At 36.7% G+C, this 17,964-nt stretch overlaps 1 protein-coding gene across 4 annotated transcripts; it reads left to right on the top strand.

Annotated features, from left to right (window-relative positions):
- Window positions 1–2,915: 2,915 nt before the first annotated feature.
- On the top strand, window positions 2,916–16,207 carry g3bp2a (G3BP stress granule assembly factor 2a). Of its 4 annotated transcripts, none has more exons than XM_041982379.1 (13): window positions 2,917–3,084; window positions 5,097–5,215; window positions 5,301–5,382; window positions 7,394–7,567; window positions 7,980–8,070; window positions 8,172–8,277; window positions 8,781–8,961; window positions 9,395–9,496; window positions 10,344–10,446; window positions 10,527–10,586; window positions 10,695–10,823; window positions 10,949–11,067; window positions 13,000–16,207. In XM_041982379.1, exons 2-13 carry the CDS (start codon window positions 5,121–5,123, stop codon window positions 13,276–13,278), a joined length of 1,521 nt encoding a protein of 506 aa, XP_041838313.1. In that variant the 5' UTR covers window positions 2,917–3,084; window positions 5,097–5,120; the 3' UTR covers window positions 13,279–16,207. The 4 variants fall into 4 exon arrangements, with proteins under 4 accessions (XP_041838315.1, XP_041838313.1, XP_041838312.1 ...); XM_041982378.1 differs by having other exon boundaries at window positions 10,949–11,076; XM_041982381.1 differs by lacking the exon at window positions 10,527–10,586 and having other exon boundaries at window positions 2,916–3,084.
- Window positions 16,208–17,964: the final 1,757 nt, after the last annotated feature.

Genomic DNA, 17,964 nt, shown 5'->3' with positions numbered 1-17,964 from the left:
GCACCCACTCCCTTCTTTAAGAACAACTATAATAAATATAACATTTTACATCATGTGCTTGTTTTATTTATTTATTTATTTATTTATTTATTTATTTATTTATTTAGTTAGTTAGTTAGTTAGTTAGTTAGTTAGTTAGTTAGCTGTTGTTTCAGTGTACAACTTGTTTGACTACATAGTGGTGCTTAATATCCATAGATAATTCGAACCATTGCATCCGGAACAATAGAAGCCATGTGTCCTAGTTTTTAATTTGTTTAAGCTGTTTGACACCAAGCATCACAAAACCCATCTTCATTCTACAACTTAAAAGAATCTCTCTCCCCATTTTGTGAACAATTTGCTCTGTGGTCTTCTTAAACTAAATCCCAATCTAATATAACCTTGAGAATCTATTTTACAACAGTGCTTTAAAGTTTGTGAACTTTTTAGAATCTTTTACATTTTTTTTTTAAAAAAAAGGAGCCAAAGCAAATGACCATATTTCATTTCCCTCTCTGCCTCATTTCATCTCACTGACAAGACTACCTCTTTGGACGTTATTATCTGCTGTGTAACTATCTATGTGTTTATCTGCTTACAGTAAGAAGAAAGGATGTGTATTATTTTTATTTTTACTTATCTGTAATAAGGCTATGTAGGACTGGAGGTGCAGTAAGTGGCTGTTGTTGCCTTTGAAAGGGAAAAAGTCCGTATTTCTTATTGCTTGTACATTTGCCTGTAAAACGAATAATGAATTAGTACTGGGCAACAATTACAATTTTTAATAGCGATTAATCGCATTAAATGTGATTAATAGCATTTGATCGCATTGTTATGCGCAAAATGTCCTTTTCCTTCTACAAGAAGACCTACTGCCACACGAAGAAAATGCAGTAAATTTTAGTTTACAAACACCAAATCCAGGTCTGCAACCTGCTGCTCCAGAGCTGCAAGTGCTTTCTGGACTTTGAACAATGGCTTTTAATCCATGGTTAAAAATGCTAAAGAATTAACTAATGTTTTTAAATATAGATATAATAACAAATGCAGGTTTTTAGCTTTTTTTCAGTGTTTTTCATAGAATAATTGCACTGAACTTATACAACATAATGACACTTTATCTTTTATCTTTTTTTTTCTTTTCATTAGGTTGGACCTATGGGCTTTACTGGAAGTACACATCTCACAGATTCCAAAACTGTAAGTTTCATCTTTCAATGACAAAAGATTCACTGAACAGGAGGCAAACGACGGCCCAATGTATGCTGCACATTTGTAAAACACATTTATAAAATGTCTTACCTTTGCTGTCTTACCTCAAAATTTATATCCACCAGGATAAAACTGCATTTAATTTAAAGGAAAAACAAAACTACCCTTTTTGGGGGTGTTGATGGACAAAGAGAAACGTTGGTTCTTTTTCTTCTTTCTTAAGTGCCAGACAGAAAACATCTCTTCATTTGAATAAACCCGCTCTCTCCTGTTTACATCAGACATAAAGCTGCGGCAGGACGAGACATAGAGGAAGAGATGGACTGCAAGCTTCTGCATGTGGTTTCTTTGTGTTCAGAGCCAGTGAGCAAGAACTTTGAAGGAAAAAAAAAAAAGAAAAAAAGCTGCATTAACGTGTGGAAAACAAATATTAACAGTGTTAATTAAATACATTTTTTTAATCATGTAAAGCACTTTGTGTTGCCTATGGCATGAAAAATGTTTTATAAATAAAGTTTGATTTGATTTTATTTGAGCTATGTGATAACACATTATAACACGGAATATTTGATATGACCCCTATGTTCAGAAATAAGTGTATTAAGTATTAATTTCCCCTAACAGTTGTTCAGTCCTGCTCCATCAGTTTAAATGTATAGAATAACTTCAGCTGTGGGATGTTGATAGTTTTCTTTACATAAACTGCCATATCACACCATAAAGAATTGGCCAAAATGTGCAATAAAGCTGGTCCTTCTGTGTGACTACTGTCTACATTCTCTCCATCTGCACTATTTACTGTTTACATTTTGTTCATTTGCACTATTCCGTTGTATTTCATTTCCTTTTTTTTTATTGCGATTGTATTTATTTAATACTTGTAAATATTTCAAAAGGCACCGCTTTAAGGAGCAGCTGCTCAAATTAAATTTTTGTACAACAATGTGTGTGTGTGTTTGTGCGATAAAAGTCATAACCCCTGTTATTCAAATAAAGCCGGGTGTCCATCACAGGTCATTGTCATCTTATTGATTGAAAACACCTGAGTCTAATGTTACCTACAAATTAATCTACTTTTTAGTGGTTAATTTTGTTACTCACAAATCTGTAATGTGCATTTCCTTGTTGATTTTGTTTGAGAAACTGATGGTGTTTAATGACATTTGCAGAAATTTTAAACATTTTTGAAGATTCTCAAAAACAGAAGAAGGAGAAAATAAATCCAAGAGAGAAAAAGACAAACACGTCAGGAATTGTTTTCACAGAATGAGTTCTCTTCATAACGAAATCTTTATTAATGAGTAAAATGGATAGAGTGACAGTGTATATATATATATATATATTATACAGACAGTCTATAGTCTATAGACAGTCTATAGTATATATAGACATATATACATATATATATATATGTTTACAAAGGCATACTAAAAAAAGACAGGGAATGCAGGTATGCTGTTTTTAAGTCATAAAAACTGTTTAATGGAGTTGAATAAAATGAGATAAAATAATAACAACGATAACTCAATAAAATACTAGAAAAATAACGTTTCTACATAATGGTTTTTGCCATTCACCATTACAAGTAAACAGTGGATGTGGTTATAGCGCTGACGTAATATCTATGCCGCCTAGTGTTAGCAGCCAATTGGTTGAGTCGGTGCAATGGGGGTTCCCTGACCCAGATTGCAGGGGTAAAAAAGAAAATCGAACCTATCACTTTAAATCTTCAATCTCTGATACAGCGGAGATCATACAGTGGTGGTTAGTGGAGGGTTGGAATCAAATCGTTTAATCTGAGATACTTTGTAGCTCAGAACAGTTTACAGAGGGTTACTTCTGCGAATTTATTTAATTTAATTCTGTCTACTTAGATAGGTACTTCATAAGGTAAGTTAGCCACCTTTCAAGCTGTAAGCCTACTAAAAAGCTAACTGTAGCTAGCTGAACGTTAGCTGCATTGTCTTGTCTAAGCACAAGTACTTGGCCACAAACAACTGTCATTCAAAGTTTCCAGGCTGATGATTCGCGGCTGTTAAAGTAAAAAAAAAATAGACATATGCACAGTTACGTTTATTGAGTTCTAAGTAGATTTAGTCAAGCCTACCTTTCTTTGTTGTCTTTGTGCTAGCATAGCACCTAACTTGTTTAATTGATAGTGATTCGATAAATAGTGTAAGTTTTGGGGTAATGGTGATTAAATGAATTTTAAGGTATGAAATAAGCTCTTTTGGAGCAGTGTGTTCGAATGTGTACAAATAATCATAAAATTAAATAGACTGTGAACTCATGTTGCTAGTGACTACAATGGCCATCACCTGGTTTAACGTCATGTCTCCTTAATGGTTTTCACTGCTTGTAATCAGTATGTAAGTGTACTCGCGTGAATGTACAGGAAGTAACATTTTCTTAGCCGTCCATTTTAATTGTTAACTTAATACAGCAGATTTTTTGCTAACGTAAAATGCTTCCTAAGACTATTAATGTGATCACCGTCCGAGGAAATATGACGACGCCACAAGTTAGCCAACGTTCCTGTTAGCTTGAGTAGCAATGTCGCAAGCTTGGAGCTGCTGCTGTCTGCGAAGTTAGCGTTAGCCATTTCAGGTGACAGCAAAGAGGCCGGCATATGGAGAATCATGGTTCCGTGTTTTTACAATAGTATCGCGTTAGCTGACAGTATGGGCACACTATGTTCCTGAAATTTCTAGATGTTGAGCATACGAACAAAACGATGAATCTGTCACGTCATATCGCCCTTGAACATGCGACAGATGTGAAATATGGTAAAGTGTTGTTAGCACAGAAATTAAAGGCCTCATACAGCAGGAAATTTTTCTACAAAGGGTTGCGCAGATGTGTGCGACACATGGCATCTGATTTATAGGTTTACAAAAAGATTCAATTGTAGGGAAAGCCATTCTCCTCATTAATTAACTTGAACGTCTGCGCCAGTAGCTTCCCTTTTTCATCTACACAGACGGTTTTTCTTTGTCTCATTGCATGATTGTGATGGCGCAGTTGAGTGTTGGCCTGTGTGTTAGCCATTGTGAAAACGATTTTTGTTGCTGATGAGTTTCTATGGATATACAATGATTTTCTGCGAGTCTTTTATATTTTCAACATTTTCACATTTTGAAAATTATTTACATAGTCAGGAATATCTTTGTCGAATTTGTGGTATGTCAAACTTCATACTACTGCTACAGCGAGTACCACTGCTACTTCTGTCACTACTGATAATAGTATAGATAATTTTAAGTATAATGAACATAATGGAAGATTATATTAACAGGGGAGTTTAATACATACCTATATACAAGTGTTAATATCTGTTTTTATTAGATAAATATGGAAATGTTATGTTAATACCTATTACAATTTGGAACTAGAGCGCAATATTTTTAAGAAGAGTTTTTGGTAATCCCATCATAAGTTTTTAACAAAGCAACACAGTAGAAATACATCAGAAATTACCATTTGTGTCACAGAATTTGGAGTAAAGTCAACTAGCTAACCTATCAATTCAGTCAGTTTTATTTCTAAATTGATGATGGTCAGATAAAAGGTAGATCAGTAAAGACAAAGTGAACCAAAAAGTAAAAGGAAATATCCAAAATACCAGAAATTGTACTTCCTTTACTTGCCACTCAGACATCACCATTCCTTACCTGAAGCACATTAATCTTTGTATGCTGATAAGGAATTCCTCGAAATGATGTAACTCACACTTAAGGGCCATGAAAAAATGGGAAATATTAGCATCAAAAATTGCATATGCCATACCTGTCATTAATTTACAGTAATAAATCCCTGGCATGCTAAGTTTATATTTGTGTGTACTCATTAAGCGAATACATATACACACAGCTACTTAATCCTGGTATTTCTCTCTGTTTCAGCACTTAATATTGTTTACCAAAGAAATGGTGATGGAGAAGCCAAGTCCCCTGCTTGTAGGGCGGGAGTTTGTGAGGCAGTATTACACACTTTTAAACAAGGCACCAGATTTTCTACACAGGTAACTACATAAATATAATGTAGTAATCTGGTGGATAGTAAATCTTTAGGTTTTAATACTTTTTTTTTTACTGTTGTGCCTTTAGGTTCTATGGGAGGAATTCATCCTTTGTTCATGGAGGACTTGACCCCAGTGGAAAGGTGGCAGAAGCAGTTTATGGCCAGGCGGTAAGTGTCATGGTCTAATCATGATGATTCATTTTTAAAGTACTGCATAACAGAGATGGTGGGATATTCAAAAGTGAGACGCATGTTTTTATTTAAACACTGATTGCAAAATTGTACCCTGAAAGGAGGTAGTGGGCTGAAAGGAAATTAAATATCGTGTGATTTGCATAAAACCGCAACTTTTTACAACTTTTTTTTAGGGATCCACTTGAAATGTTTTCTTTTTTTTTTAAGAAAGCTTTATTAAAAATAAAAGTTCTTAATCCTCCCAGTTTAGGAGTTGCTGGTTTATAATGTAGGAAACAGAAACGCTCTGCATTTTCTCCCTTCAGCCTGTCCGGCTCCTGTAGGTACTGATCTAGCTGCGTGAACTTCTCTTTATCATCGGTCTCCTCAAAAATTGGTCCTTGTGCCGAGGAATTCCTTTTAAATAACATGAATAACATGTATGAGGTAAAAACGCTGTAGTCTGTACGTTGAGAGAACCATAGATGAAGCTGCTGTTCTTTCATCTGCACCTCACAGAAATGCTCACTGTTGCCTTTTCCTTCAGGTTAAATCTGGAGTGATGAAAATATCTGTGCTAAATCTTTGTTTTGTAAACATTAGATGCATTTAACAAAAGAACAGCCAAGACAATTTTGAAATGTGCATATTTAATAACTGTAAAATAACATCATAGTCTTGCTGGTCCATGAATTTTCCTAAAACTACACGAATTCTCATTAAAACAAGTTTTAACATTTAGTATGTAAAGCTCAGAAGAAATATAATCATATCCTGGCCATAGGTGGTTATTTTCATCGTGAAAGATTTTGCGCTGTTCTATTTTTAGATTCCCGATGTTCTGGATCAGATAATGGGATGGTGGGATGCAGAGATGAATTAATGGTGTAATGTCCATATAAGTGCATAAAAAACTTCAAAAGGGTTTTCTACAGTTAGCTGACAGAGGAACGTCCAGCAGAGATTGTGAGCCAGAAAAATAGTTTCCTTCTCTCCGCATTGCAGTCCTATCAACCGCATGCACGTTGCCACTGTTCGCGAAGCAGCACGTGGAAAGAAGACAAGAATATTCATGTCATGACAATATACAGTATTTACAATGAGGTAAAAAAAACTATTTAGAAGTCACACCTAGAGGAGATCAAGGGCTTCATTTATAAAGCTGGTGTAGGTACAGAAACCGGTGTAAGCCAATTATAATCAGCTTTTGGAATTTATAAAACTTGGCTGAAGAATGTCCCTACCTACACGGCAACTCTGACCCTGGCATATGCACAAAATCTGGAGAAACAGGAAACTGCAACACTAACAGGACAGAAGAAAAATCATGGAAATGTGAGACATTTGTTCAAACTCAAATATTACCTTTTACATCACATGTTTATATATTAAAGCTATTTGCAAAAATGAATAAAGAGGCATATTTGATATGCTATAAGTGCATGCTCACAAAAAAAAAAAGCTGATGGTGCACAAGATTATTTCATAACAAATATAATTTCCTCTACTGCACTTAGTAAAGCACATTAAGTTTAAAACTTATCATTGTTTTTAAGCCAGTGCAGCAGGATTTCCACCAACACTCTGGTGGAAAGCTAGTGGGGGAGGAGTAATGCATGTGCTGCACATGACTGCAGCGTCGCCAACAACACAGAGTTGCCTGTAGACACCTGTCTGTTAATCATGCTGAATAAAATAAAACGCAAATGTCGGCCTCATAAATCGGCAAGCCGATGTATCAGTCGAACCTTAATCTTTTTCTATTCCTAAACATTGCCAAATAGAAAAAGGGGTACCAAGTCTTAGCTGATATATGCCTGTGAAAGTAAAAAACATACATTTATAAATTCCTCATTGATGTTCCCCCAGTTTGAAAATCAGCCTTGTCTTGTCATGTATCAAAATTGTATTGACATGATCATTAAAATCAAAATGATTATTGATCTTTTCTCATTCTCTGCATTTGCCCCTCCTTTCCTCCTTGTTTTAACCTTACATCTTTTAGGAAATCCACAAGAAGGTCATGTCACTGCAGTTTAGTGAATGCCACACAAAGATCAGGCATGTTGATGCCCATGCTACTCTGAGTGATGGAGTGGTCGTGCAGGTCCTCGGAGAACTGTCGAACAATGGTCAGCCTATGAGGAAATTCATGCAGACATTTGTGCTTGCTCCAGAAGTGAGTACTTGAGTTTTTCAGTGCTGTTCACAGGCATTAAGACTGAGGTGTAATGAGTAATAATATGTAGAGATTTATGGCAAACTTCACACACATGCATCTACATAGAAATGCTGGATTGGTCATTCAGGCACAGAAAAGCCCAGCTAACTAAGTCATGAACACAGTCATTTTTTAATTAATTTTTTTTTTTGCTAACACATCCTGCCAGCTAGTCATCATAGCATTTTTACTGTAAAATAACAGCTCTATGATTCTAGGTTGTTGCAGATTCAGTTATCTTTACATCTTGGTTTGACTAGGCTAAATAAAAGTCAATCTAGTCTACCTAAAATGAAAGTACTGTTATTCTTTTTTTAAGTGCATCAGTCTAGAGAAATTCAGTTATAAGATGTTTGACATATGTTCTTAGGGTTCGGTGGCCAACAAGTTCTACGTCCACAATGACATCTTCTGTTATGAAGACGAGGTCTTTGGAGACTCTGAGGCTGAGCTTGATGAAGGCAAGATTCCACATGCATTTTTTTTTCTTTTTGTAGCTTTTTAATTGTGTTTTCCTGTTTTTAAAGTGGGAGTGCTAATTCATTTGCTTTCTATTATCTAGAATCAGAGGAGGAAGTTGAAGAGGAGCCAGAGGAGAGGCAGCCATCCCCTGAGCCACTTCAGGAAAGCCCCAACAGTACCACCTACTATGAACCCCACCCTGTCACGTATGCAAAGTTCATCATAACCCTAAAAAAACAAAAGCTAATTTTAGGATATCTATCGGATATGTAACAGTGAATCAGCCAACTATAGCTAAACAAGTTGTAAAAATCAAAGACCTTCACCAAATGCAACGTACTTCATTAATAGTAGGAGACTATTGTGCATTTGAGTCTGTTTCACTGTCACTGACAAAACAGGATTGGCACAGCACAATTTCCTGTTCTGCTTGGGTCGCATTAATTCAGTTTGAAATATTTAAGTATATAAAACGATCATTTTAACTTTAGTCCCTTTTATTCTTGTGTTGGAAATTGTACAGCCAAATTATGATGTAAAAAGAGATATGCATACAGATTTTGTTTTGCTGATATTGACTTGGTGTAGCAAAAGCTGTTAAACTTAGTCAGTGGACAGCCTAAACATAACTTAAAATTTAGCATGATTGGTTTAACCTTTTTGAACTTATCTATGTAGAAGTAACACATTTCTGATTTTTGCCCTGCAGTAATGGGGTAGAGGAGCCCATGGAGGAGCCAGCTCCAGAGCCAGAGCCTGAGCCTGAGCCAGAGCCCAAAGCAGAGGAGATAAACCCCGAAGAAGATGAGAAAGTTATGGAAGAAATGGAGGAGAAGGCACAGTCACCAGCACCTGTTGAGTCTCCACCAACCACACAGGAGACTCCCAAGGTGGGTTGATGTGCCTTATAGATAATTTACTCCTCAGTAGTTTCACTGAGTTCACTGGGCCACACTTTGCCTTAAGTTTACCAAATCTGAACTGTAGTTATGGCCCTCTTAAAACTCTGCACTGCTTAGTGTGTCCCTATACTAGGTATAAAGACTGGCAAAGTGGTAAATTCACAGTCTGAATTAAAGTCAGTTTAAACAACCAGTGATTTATGTCAAGTTTAAAAGTAGCTTTTTTTTTCATTTTATGCAGGAAGAAATTTCATTTGAATGTCAATGAGATTCTTGAACAGTGTAGTCATCAGATCAACATCTTGCCAAATTTAGAGATGATTATGTGATACCTTTGCTCAAATGCATACCCAGTTATCAAAGTTTGGTGGCTGAGCGTAATCAGTGTGGCCTTAATAGAGCATTACTGCAATCCTCACAGACTTTCTCCTGGGCTTTGGTGACCAGTAAAAACCTGCCTCCTACTGGCACAGTCACTTCCTCTGGAATATCGCCACATGTTGTTAAAGCTCCAAGCTCACAGGTAAATCACTGTAATGATTTGTTGGACTTCATCAAACCAGAGTTCTTTTTTCTTAAGTTTTTTTCTTAATGAATTAAGTCTAGGTGTGAGCCACTAATGAGGGCGTTTATACACTACATGGCCAAAAAAATAAATAAATAAAAAAGAGATATGCATTTGCGAAAGGATTGTTTAGGTAATTCCATTGTTGCAATGGCTATTTTTATTCAAAGTTGCCTTATTTGTTTTTGTTTGTTTGGGGGCATCTTAAATTGATCATGGGAGAGTCAATATACCCCACAGATTATTGTAGTCTGATGTTACACTTTTTGAAAACCCTAAGTCTGGTTATTCATGGCATTGTCATCTTGGAGTTAACCCATCCCATCACTGATGGAAAAACCTGGTCATTGACTCGGGTATTCAACTGACCTCATTTTTTGGGATCATAACATTAATGAACATACACCTGACCAACTGAGACAATATGTAGTTTACATTTATCACAATTGGAAGTTAATGTTCAAATGAAGGAATTTGACAAAAATACTTTGATCCATTCAAGGTCATTTCATTTTTAACTGCAAATTACTACAGAAGTTAAATTAAAATGAAAATATTAAATGCTAAGTATGTCAGCCAAGGGTGTCCAAAGTCGGTCCTTGAGTGCCTCTGTCCTGCAGGTTTTGTACGTTTCCTGCTGCAGTACCCCTGAATCAGATTGTGTTGGCATGCTTGTGCAGCACTTGCAGGACTGTGGCCCTTAAGGACTGGAGCTGGACACCCCTGAACCAGCTTTGACTTCATCTGATTGTGCATATATCTGCGAAGGACAGAAATAAATTTTCACTTAATATACTTTATATAGCCCAGAGCTGAAGCTAAGCCGGAGACACAAACAACACCTCTTCGCCCCAGAGACCAGCGTGCACGTGATAGACCGACTTTCACTCAGCGTGGTCCCAGACCTGGTAATGTTTTCTCCACAAATTAAGGGTTCATCAATTTATTTGGTTTTTTCTCACTATCTGCATGTTTCTGTCACGATTAGATGGTGTTGCATCATCTGAGTCACAAACGGGGAAACCACACTTGAGTTTTGTTAACAAAGGTATATATGACAGTTTTAGATCACATCTCTTTATTCTAGATCATTGTTCTGTCATCGGTGTGATACTGATGATGTGCTGCTGATCTGTATCATTGGTTTGACCTGCAGGTGGCAGAGATGTTGAATCTGGTGACATGGACAGCAGGCGGATTGTCCGGTACCCTGACAGCCACCAGCTTTTTGTTGGCAACCTCCCACATGACATTGATGAGAATGAGCTCAAAGAGTTCTTCATGAGTATGTCTTTTTGTCTATGAAAGCAACACTTTAGCAGTCAAGTTTTATTTCCTGTATTTAAAAAAAAAAAAAAAAAAAAAATTTGTCCAAAGTTCTTTAGTGATTTTTGTTCTGTCTCATTGCAGCATATGGAAATGTGGTGGAACTGCGAATCAACACCAAGGGGGTTGGTGGGAAGTTACCAAACTTTGGATTTGTGGTCTTTGATGACTCTGATCCTGTTCAAAGAATCCTGGGGGCCAAGGTAGAAGGGGCATGTATCAACATTTCATTACCCACTTTCATTCATTTGGTGGTGTTTGGTGACTCATTTTTTTTTTTATTAGGCCGGAGCACCAAAGTGGTGTGAAGGCCTATTAAAACACATTTATTTTATTTTACTGGTCACAGAATACCCAAAATCTGAAAGTTTGCATTTGGTTATCCTTTACTGGAGTATATGTTTTTCAGCTGACTTTATATTTCTGCTCCTTACATATTCACACAATTATCTATACTTTATACTCCTTGCTGTTTTAAAAATGCCCTAGTTACTCTGATTTGATGTTGTTGTTCAATTAAAAAAAAAAAAAAACCCTGTCCAGATAAACCGAACCATCCGGATAGTGAACTAGTTTGTGGTTGGGTGATAGGTATAAACATATTCCATTCTGACACCCTATTTATACACGATCGATTGGACATGACACAAATCACTTCAGTCCAGTAAGGACATAGACATGTGTAGCCTCAAGAGAGCAGGTAGCCTATGGCATCCCAAATTTTTTAGCATTAACATTTTTAAATATGAAATCGGCTAATATGACCTTTTTGTAGTATGCTTTTCAGGAGGTGGGCTAGAACACTACAGCTACCTGTGGCACAGCTTGAGCTTTTGTCCTTAATGGCATTGCTTTTACGTTTTCTACTTGAAATAGTTTGAAACCAGTACTTTTATACTGCCTCATGCACCTCTGTCTCAGTGGGCAGTGGTGCCCCATCCAATTTTAATATGTGGCTGTAAAACAGGAACTTGCTATAACTCCTTCATACGACACCCTTTCTGCATCAAATTTAGCATGTCCGACAACCTTGAAAATCTTGAAATAGTCCTGCGCTCTGGAAACGGGAAGTAATTTATTTGTGGACTTGTTTCTCTCAACTTCTTTACATGACCAACTTCAAATGTGGTCACTGAGTTGAAAACAAGTTGTCATTAAATTAAAACTGAACTTTTACTGCGTGTTTTTCATGGCAGATTGGCAAATTTCACCGTCACACCATGACTCGAACTATAAATCACACATCATCTGGCACGCCAACAAAGTTAGACTGCTTAATCATTCTTTTTTACTTGCCATTTTAACTTGTAGCAATTTGAGATTTTCTCTAAAATGTAAAGTGCATCTAAAATATTTCATTCAGTGCCAGCCCTTACATATACTAACATGGATTAAATTAGGCACACACCTGTAGCATGTCAAGATCTACCAAAAACCCTCATTAAATTTAAAAAATAAAAAAAAAGTTTGCCAGTTTTAATTAAAATGTGCTTTTTGTTATTTATTTATTTGGTAATTTAATTGCATTTTAAGTCTAATTTTAATGAATAGATTTTACTCTTTTGGCTTTTTGGCCAAGGTCTGTCCTTGGCCACGAAACAGGAAGTTGCTCCTAAGTGCAGCTACAATAGGATTTATGTGCAAGATGATGTGTGAAAAATGTATACCCGACTCTGGAAATGATTGAATGGAAAAAGGGAGCGTAGGTGTTTGTGTGTCCAGTTGCGGTGACAAATAATGTGCATTTGTCGCTTGAATCATGCCATTGAATTAACCATACCATTTATTAAAAAAAAAACAATGCAGTTTATGCAGCTTTGAGGCAGAAATTTACAACAACTATATATCTTATCACTTAATGGAACCCTTTTATTCATTTTTTATACCACTATAAACCCAGCTGCATCAGTGCCTTGGATTTGAAGATGTGAATTTGGATTATTTTGGACGCCCCCTTTTTTGTAATTTTGCTGGCTCAAAAATTTTCCCCATCCCTAGCTGTGTGCAGCTTCAAAGCTAAAATTCTTTCACTGGCTGGGTTTACATAAGGTTTGACAAATTCCTGTGAGCTAACAGGTGAATGACCTGCAAGTTATTATATCAGACTTGTAGTGACCATGCTGTTCTTCCTGCAGCCCATCATGTTTCGAGGTGAGGTGCGCCTGAATGTGGAGGAGAAGAAGACGAGGGCAGTGCGTGAACGAGAGACCCGAAGTGGCGATGAACGCCGAGACATGAGGCGCAGCGACCGGGGTTCTGGAGGTTCACGAGGCATCGTGGGAAGCGGAATGATGCGTGAGCGTGATGGAAGGGGACCGCCATCTCGAGGTGGCATGGCCCCTAAACCTGGCATGGGCTCTGGAAGAGGCTCTGGTGGCCAAGGAGACGGCCGCTTCACAAACCAGCGCCGCTGAGAAGAGCACCACCTGCAGAGTGGAAGTAGTATCGTGTTCTTCATCTTCAACCGTTCTTGCTAAGGAAAAGAAATCTTCATGTATAAAGTATATATTTGTTTTTCTTTTTGTTTTTAATTTTTTTTCTTTGTTTTGTTTTTGGTGTTCCCTCGTTTTGCTTTGGAATGTGACAGCCTGTCAACCAATTGTTTGTGAAATAGACCAAACAAAATAAGCAAACGCAAATTTCGCTTATTATTTGTGAGCTGAGCATCCTTGTCGGGTATCTCAAGAATTCACAAACTGTAATTTGTAAATTCACAATAAAAGGCAAACCAACCAGGAGTAATCTGCCACATTAGGAGGGACTGATAAGACTTTAAACTACAACACAGCCCAACATTTTGAAAAGAGATTATATGCCTTGACTTAATAGGGGCATTGCTTCACGAAATCCTTCTATTGCACATTTTATATTGTAGTTTCCTGCCCGTTACTGTTGAAGTGTGAAATGCAAAATTTGTGCAGTTCCAGAGGGAAGGCGTGCTGTTTACTTTCCCCATTTGAGAGACCACTGCTTCAAAGTTGCGTAATGCACACATCAGTATGCACTAATGGGTACTTTTGTCATGTTACATTGACATCCATCCTCGGGACACAGCTGGGGAGCCTCGTTTGGTCTCTCGGTGATACGACTTACTGGGTCGGGCCTCTTTTACAGCCTGACTGCTGTGACCAATGTACTTATCACACTTTTGACCCAAAACTACGCTTCAAATACTGTTGGATGGACAAGATGAAAAGCAAATCTACATTATATTTTTCCTCATTTGTAAATTAAAGTTTAAAATCCTGGACTTTCACCAAATGAGTGGGGGGACAGAGGAGGAGAAGTAGAAGAGTGGTAATGATGGAAGGCTCACTCCTTTTATTTTTATTTTTTTAATTCCAAGCTTCTTTTTTTTTTATGTTTTTCCTGCCAGCTTGACTGCGAAACTGGGATGAACGAAACCTTCCCTCCCTTCTGTCTTGGGTGCGGAGTAACCGAATAAATGTACAGCAAAAATCCTAATTTACTGTACGTTTTGCTTTTCTGTGCATAACTTCATTTTTCTTGACTTGATAAAAGCATGATGGTGCCTTCTATTTCACCTTTTCCAGTCTTACTGAAGCGTGAAGCGGTTCGGGGCTCGCTGCCTCCTGGTATACAGAGCTGCTTATTTTGAACTTTATTCTGCTAAGAGCAGACTTAAAAATAATACTCACAGTATTCATAAGATTTATGTTTATCAGGTGCATATTTAATTTTTCCATACTGTTTTACTACCTAAGATGATCTGCTGTGAGTTTTGTACTCTTTATTTTGTAATTGTCTGTCCTGGGTTTTGTAGAGACAATAGGTGCCTCATATTCTGTTTGTAAAAAGATTATTAGAGGTGCATCTAAAGAACTTTCTCTATCCCTTCTCAAAACAAAAACAAAACAAATGGGGGAAAAATATGGTACATACAAGATGGTAACAGTGAATGCTCGGTCCTTGGTTTATCCGATCATGGCTCTGCATGACCATGATTTCATTGAGCTAAGGTTTAAACGGCTAATCTGTGTGGTTCAGATACTGGCTGACCTTCAGTCTTGAGTTTTTCGCACCTCATGGCAACATTTGGGTCGATCCATCGACTCACAAGGTTGTCGGTGTTTATTTGTCATGAACAGTTTTATAATCTGTGGGTGGGTTGGCCACAGCTGCAGCCCACATTCAAGTAAATAATTGCTCACTTTTCTATTGTCAATGCATTTGTATTTTCATACGCTGATTCTTCGCTATGCTTTATTTTTTCTGTTTTTTCTTTTTTTTTAAACTTCATTTAAGGCAAGTTGAATTTTTGCGGATGCCAAACTAGTTGGCGCCTGTCTTGTGCACAAGCATCCTTTTGTGTTTTTACTGTTAGGTAGGTAAGTAGGGAGGGGAGGCCTTTGGTTTCAGCTGGAAAGGAAAACATGGCAGATGTTATTGCTATAATTATGCTATCTTGCACTGAAATGGGAAGTGAAAATGATGTAGCATCTTCTTGACAAATATACCAAGGTCTTCCTTGTCTGGCGGTATTGCACTGATTCCAATATTTCTGGGACAATCTGTTGGTCTGAACAAAGCCTTTTTTTTAAATTTCTCATCTGGCAGCGAACCAATGCTCAGCATAAAAATGTTTACTCTTGCTCATAAAAACAATAAAATGTACAGACAACATATTTAAGATGGATTCCTTGGTCTTGGCCGGTTGAGATTATTGTCAGATTGGGTTTTCCGCAAATATTAATATACCAGGTTATGACCTAATGCTACAGAAAAATGACCGCCCTTAGTCTGAGTGTGTGAATACTTCTCATGGGAGCCTCAACCTCATTATTTGTCAGGTAATTACTTAAAATGGTCATTTGACTGCAGTCATCCGTTTTTATCACAGCAGCAGTCAATGAGTGGTGAAGAGGAGCCATCATGCTTTCAGACCAATCTTGGGCTTTTGTTTGAGTAAAATGATTGAGCAAATAAACTTACAGTAAGATAATTGCTTTTTTCTGAGCTATTTTAAAGACTTTCCCCTTCCCAAACTAAAGTATTATCACATAAAAATGCAAATTAATTTTCCTGTGATTAAAAGTAAAATTAGTGGTTCGTCCATTGAGAATCATTCCAATCCTTTCTGGGTGGAAACAGAAGTACCTTCTTGGCTTTAGCAGATGTGATGAACAGCTGGCTGCCTTCTTGATTTTACTGTTTACCCTTTAACTTGTTGCTTGTTAAAAAAAAAGAAAAGAAACTGTTGCAGGTGGAGAATTTGTTTTGGTTTTTTTCCCCCTTAGTTTAGAATTTTTTTTTTAAAGTTTTTCCTTTACATTCTGAATGTGTTGGATTTAATATACAATAAACTACTGATGACACCGCTCATACCATGAGTCATGTTTACAGGTAACTCCCGGAGAGGCTGTTTAGTTGCTGCAGGTTGAACAGAAACTTGTGGAGTAAAGGAGCTGCTTGCTGCAAACATCTTTATTATTTTTATTTGGTTGCTGGTTTATTTACAGGAGTATTTCCAGTGTTTTTTCTTTTAAGTCCCCTTCTTTTTAAGCTTTGATTTACAAAGGTCCTGTGCATTTTTTTTTTTTTTTACTTTCCTGTTTATTTTGGAGGTTATAGCTCAGATATCTTTAACATCGTATCCAAGTTCATGTTGCATCAATAGGTCGGTTAAGGGATTTATTTAAATAAGTGTAGTCCTAATGTCCCTTTTTATCACTTATTCCCTGACTGGCATGTCCTCAGCAGAGCTATTAAACTGTTTTCGCTCTGATATAGCAAGATTTTTAACTACCAGATTCCTATTCTTTAATAGAAACATTTGCATGAAAGGAACATCCATATTTACTGATACAGTTCATGCATGCTCATACATAAAGTAATCATGTTTTAGTAATGTCATCGGTGTCTCTTCAATTTGTTCTAACAGGATGAGGGTTCAGTTATGGAAAATCAAACCTGACTGGAGAAAAACCTGACCATCTCTCTGTTAATTATTAGCCCCTTATCCATATAAACGTTCTCCCATTAGGTTGTGGGAACATAATATGCTGGTAGGAAGAGGTGTTTTGTTCTTTTCTGAGCTGTTACCAGTTGGTTTAAGAAGTGGTGGTGTATCTGAATTGTCCTATTGTTTTATTTCAGAAGAAGTTTTTTTTTTCTTATTTTAAAGATGTGACATTTGTCGGTAGAAAAAATAAATAGAAAAACCACATTTAACTCTATATATTGGAACTAAATGGGAAAAGTAGGTAGGGAGGAATGGAAATGACAAAAAAACAATATGGCCATATCAATGGAAATGCAGTAATTCGCTGGAAATAATTTGGCTGGAAATGTCTGATAATATATTTTATTACTCCTCACCAGAAATCTAACTGTAAAGGTAATTCCCCAGTCTGCTGGAGAAACGTGTGGAAATATAAATGCACATCATTACCATGTTTTTAGGACTGTCCTGGTATTAAAAAATGACTGGAAAATACATTTTTGTATTGCTGCAATACAAAAATATTTAAAAGGAAGTAATTCCTGGAAAGGAAAACTTTTATTTTGGTCTCATGCCCAATGACTGGCCAAAAACAAATATTTGTTTAGCATCCTGCTGGTGGCTAGCAAAAAGGGCCTCACCAAAAGATGGCTTTCACAGGAGAGCCCAACTCTGTACATGTGGATGGACATCATCATAGACATAGAGAAAATAAGAGCTGATGTGACCTACAAGAGGGACCCCTCAGCTTTAAAAAAAATGGAAAATATTAGACAAACTGGACTTAGAGTCTGATAACCCTTAAAGATACAGTGAGTACCATAGTACTATAATCATAACCCACTCTGAGTTTTTTTTTTCTTGATTTTTTTATGTTTCTGAATGAATGTTTCTTTTTTTTTCTGGGAAAAAAATGGTACCCCGACAATGAACATATGTCAATTTAGTTGTTTAAAGCCAATAAAGTGAATAGAATAAAAGGAGTGTAATTCATGAGAAGCAAATACACATGAAATGTTTTCTGCACTTTTAAAAGTAGTATTGGGGCATTTCACCTCACACAGCCCTAAAACTTATATAACTATAAAGAAAACTATATTTTAGATAGATTCAAAGAACACAGAGACATGAGGAAAAG

The sequence above is a fragment of the Melanotaenia boesemani genome, chromosome 4 (genome assembly GCF_017639745.1).
Source record: "Melanotaenia boesemani isolate fMelBoe1 chromosome 4, fMelBoe1.pri, whole genome shotgun sequence".
In the NCBI taxonomy this organism is placed as follows: domain Eukaryota; kingdom Metazoa; phylum Chordata; class Actinopteri; order Atheriniformes; family Melanotaeniidae; genus Melanotaenia; species Melanotaenia boesemani.
The sequence above is the reverse complement of the archived record's forward strand: the minus strand, read 5'-3'. Positions and strand labels throughout refer to the sequence as shown.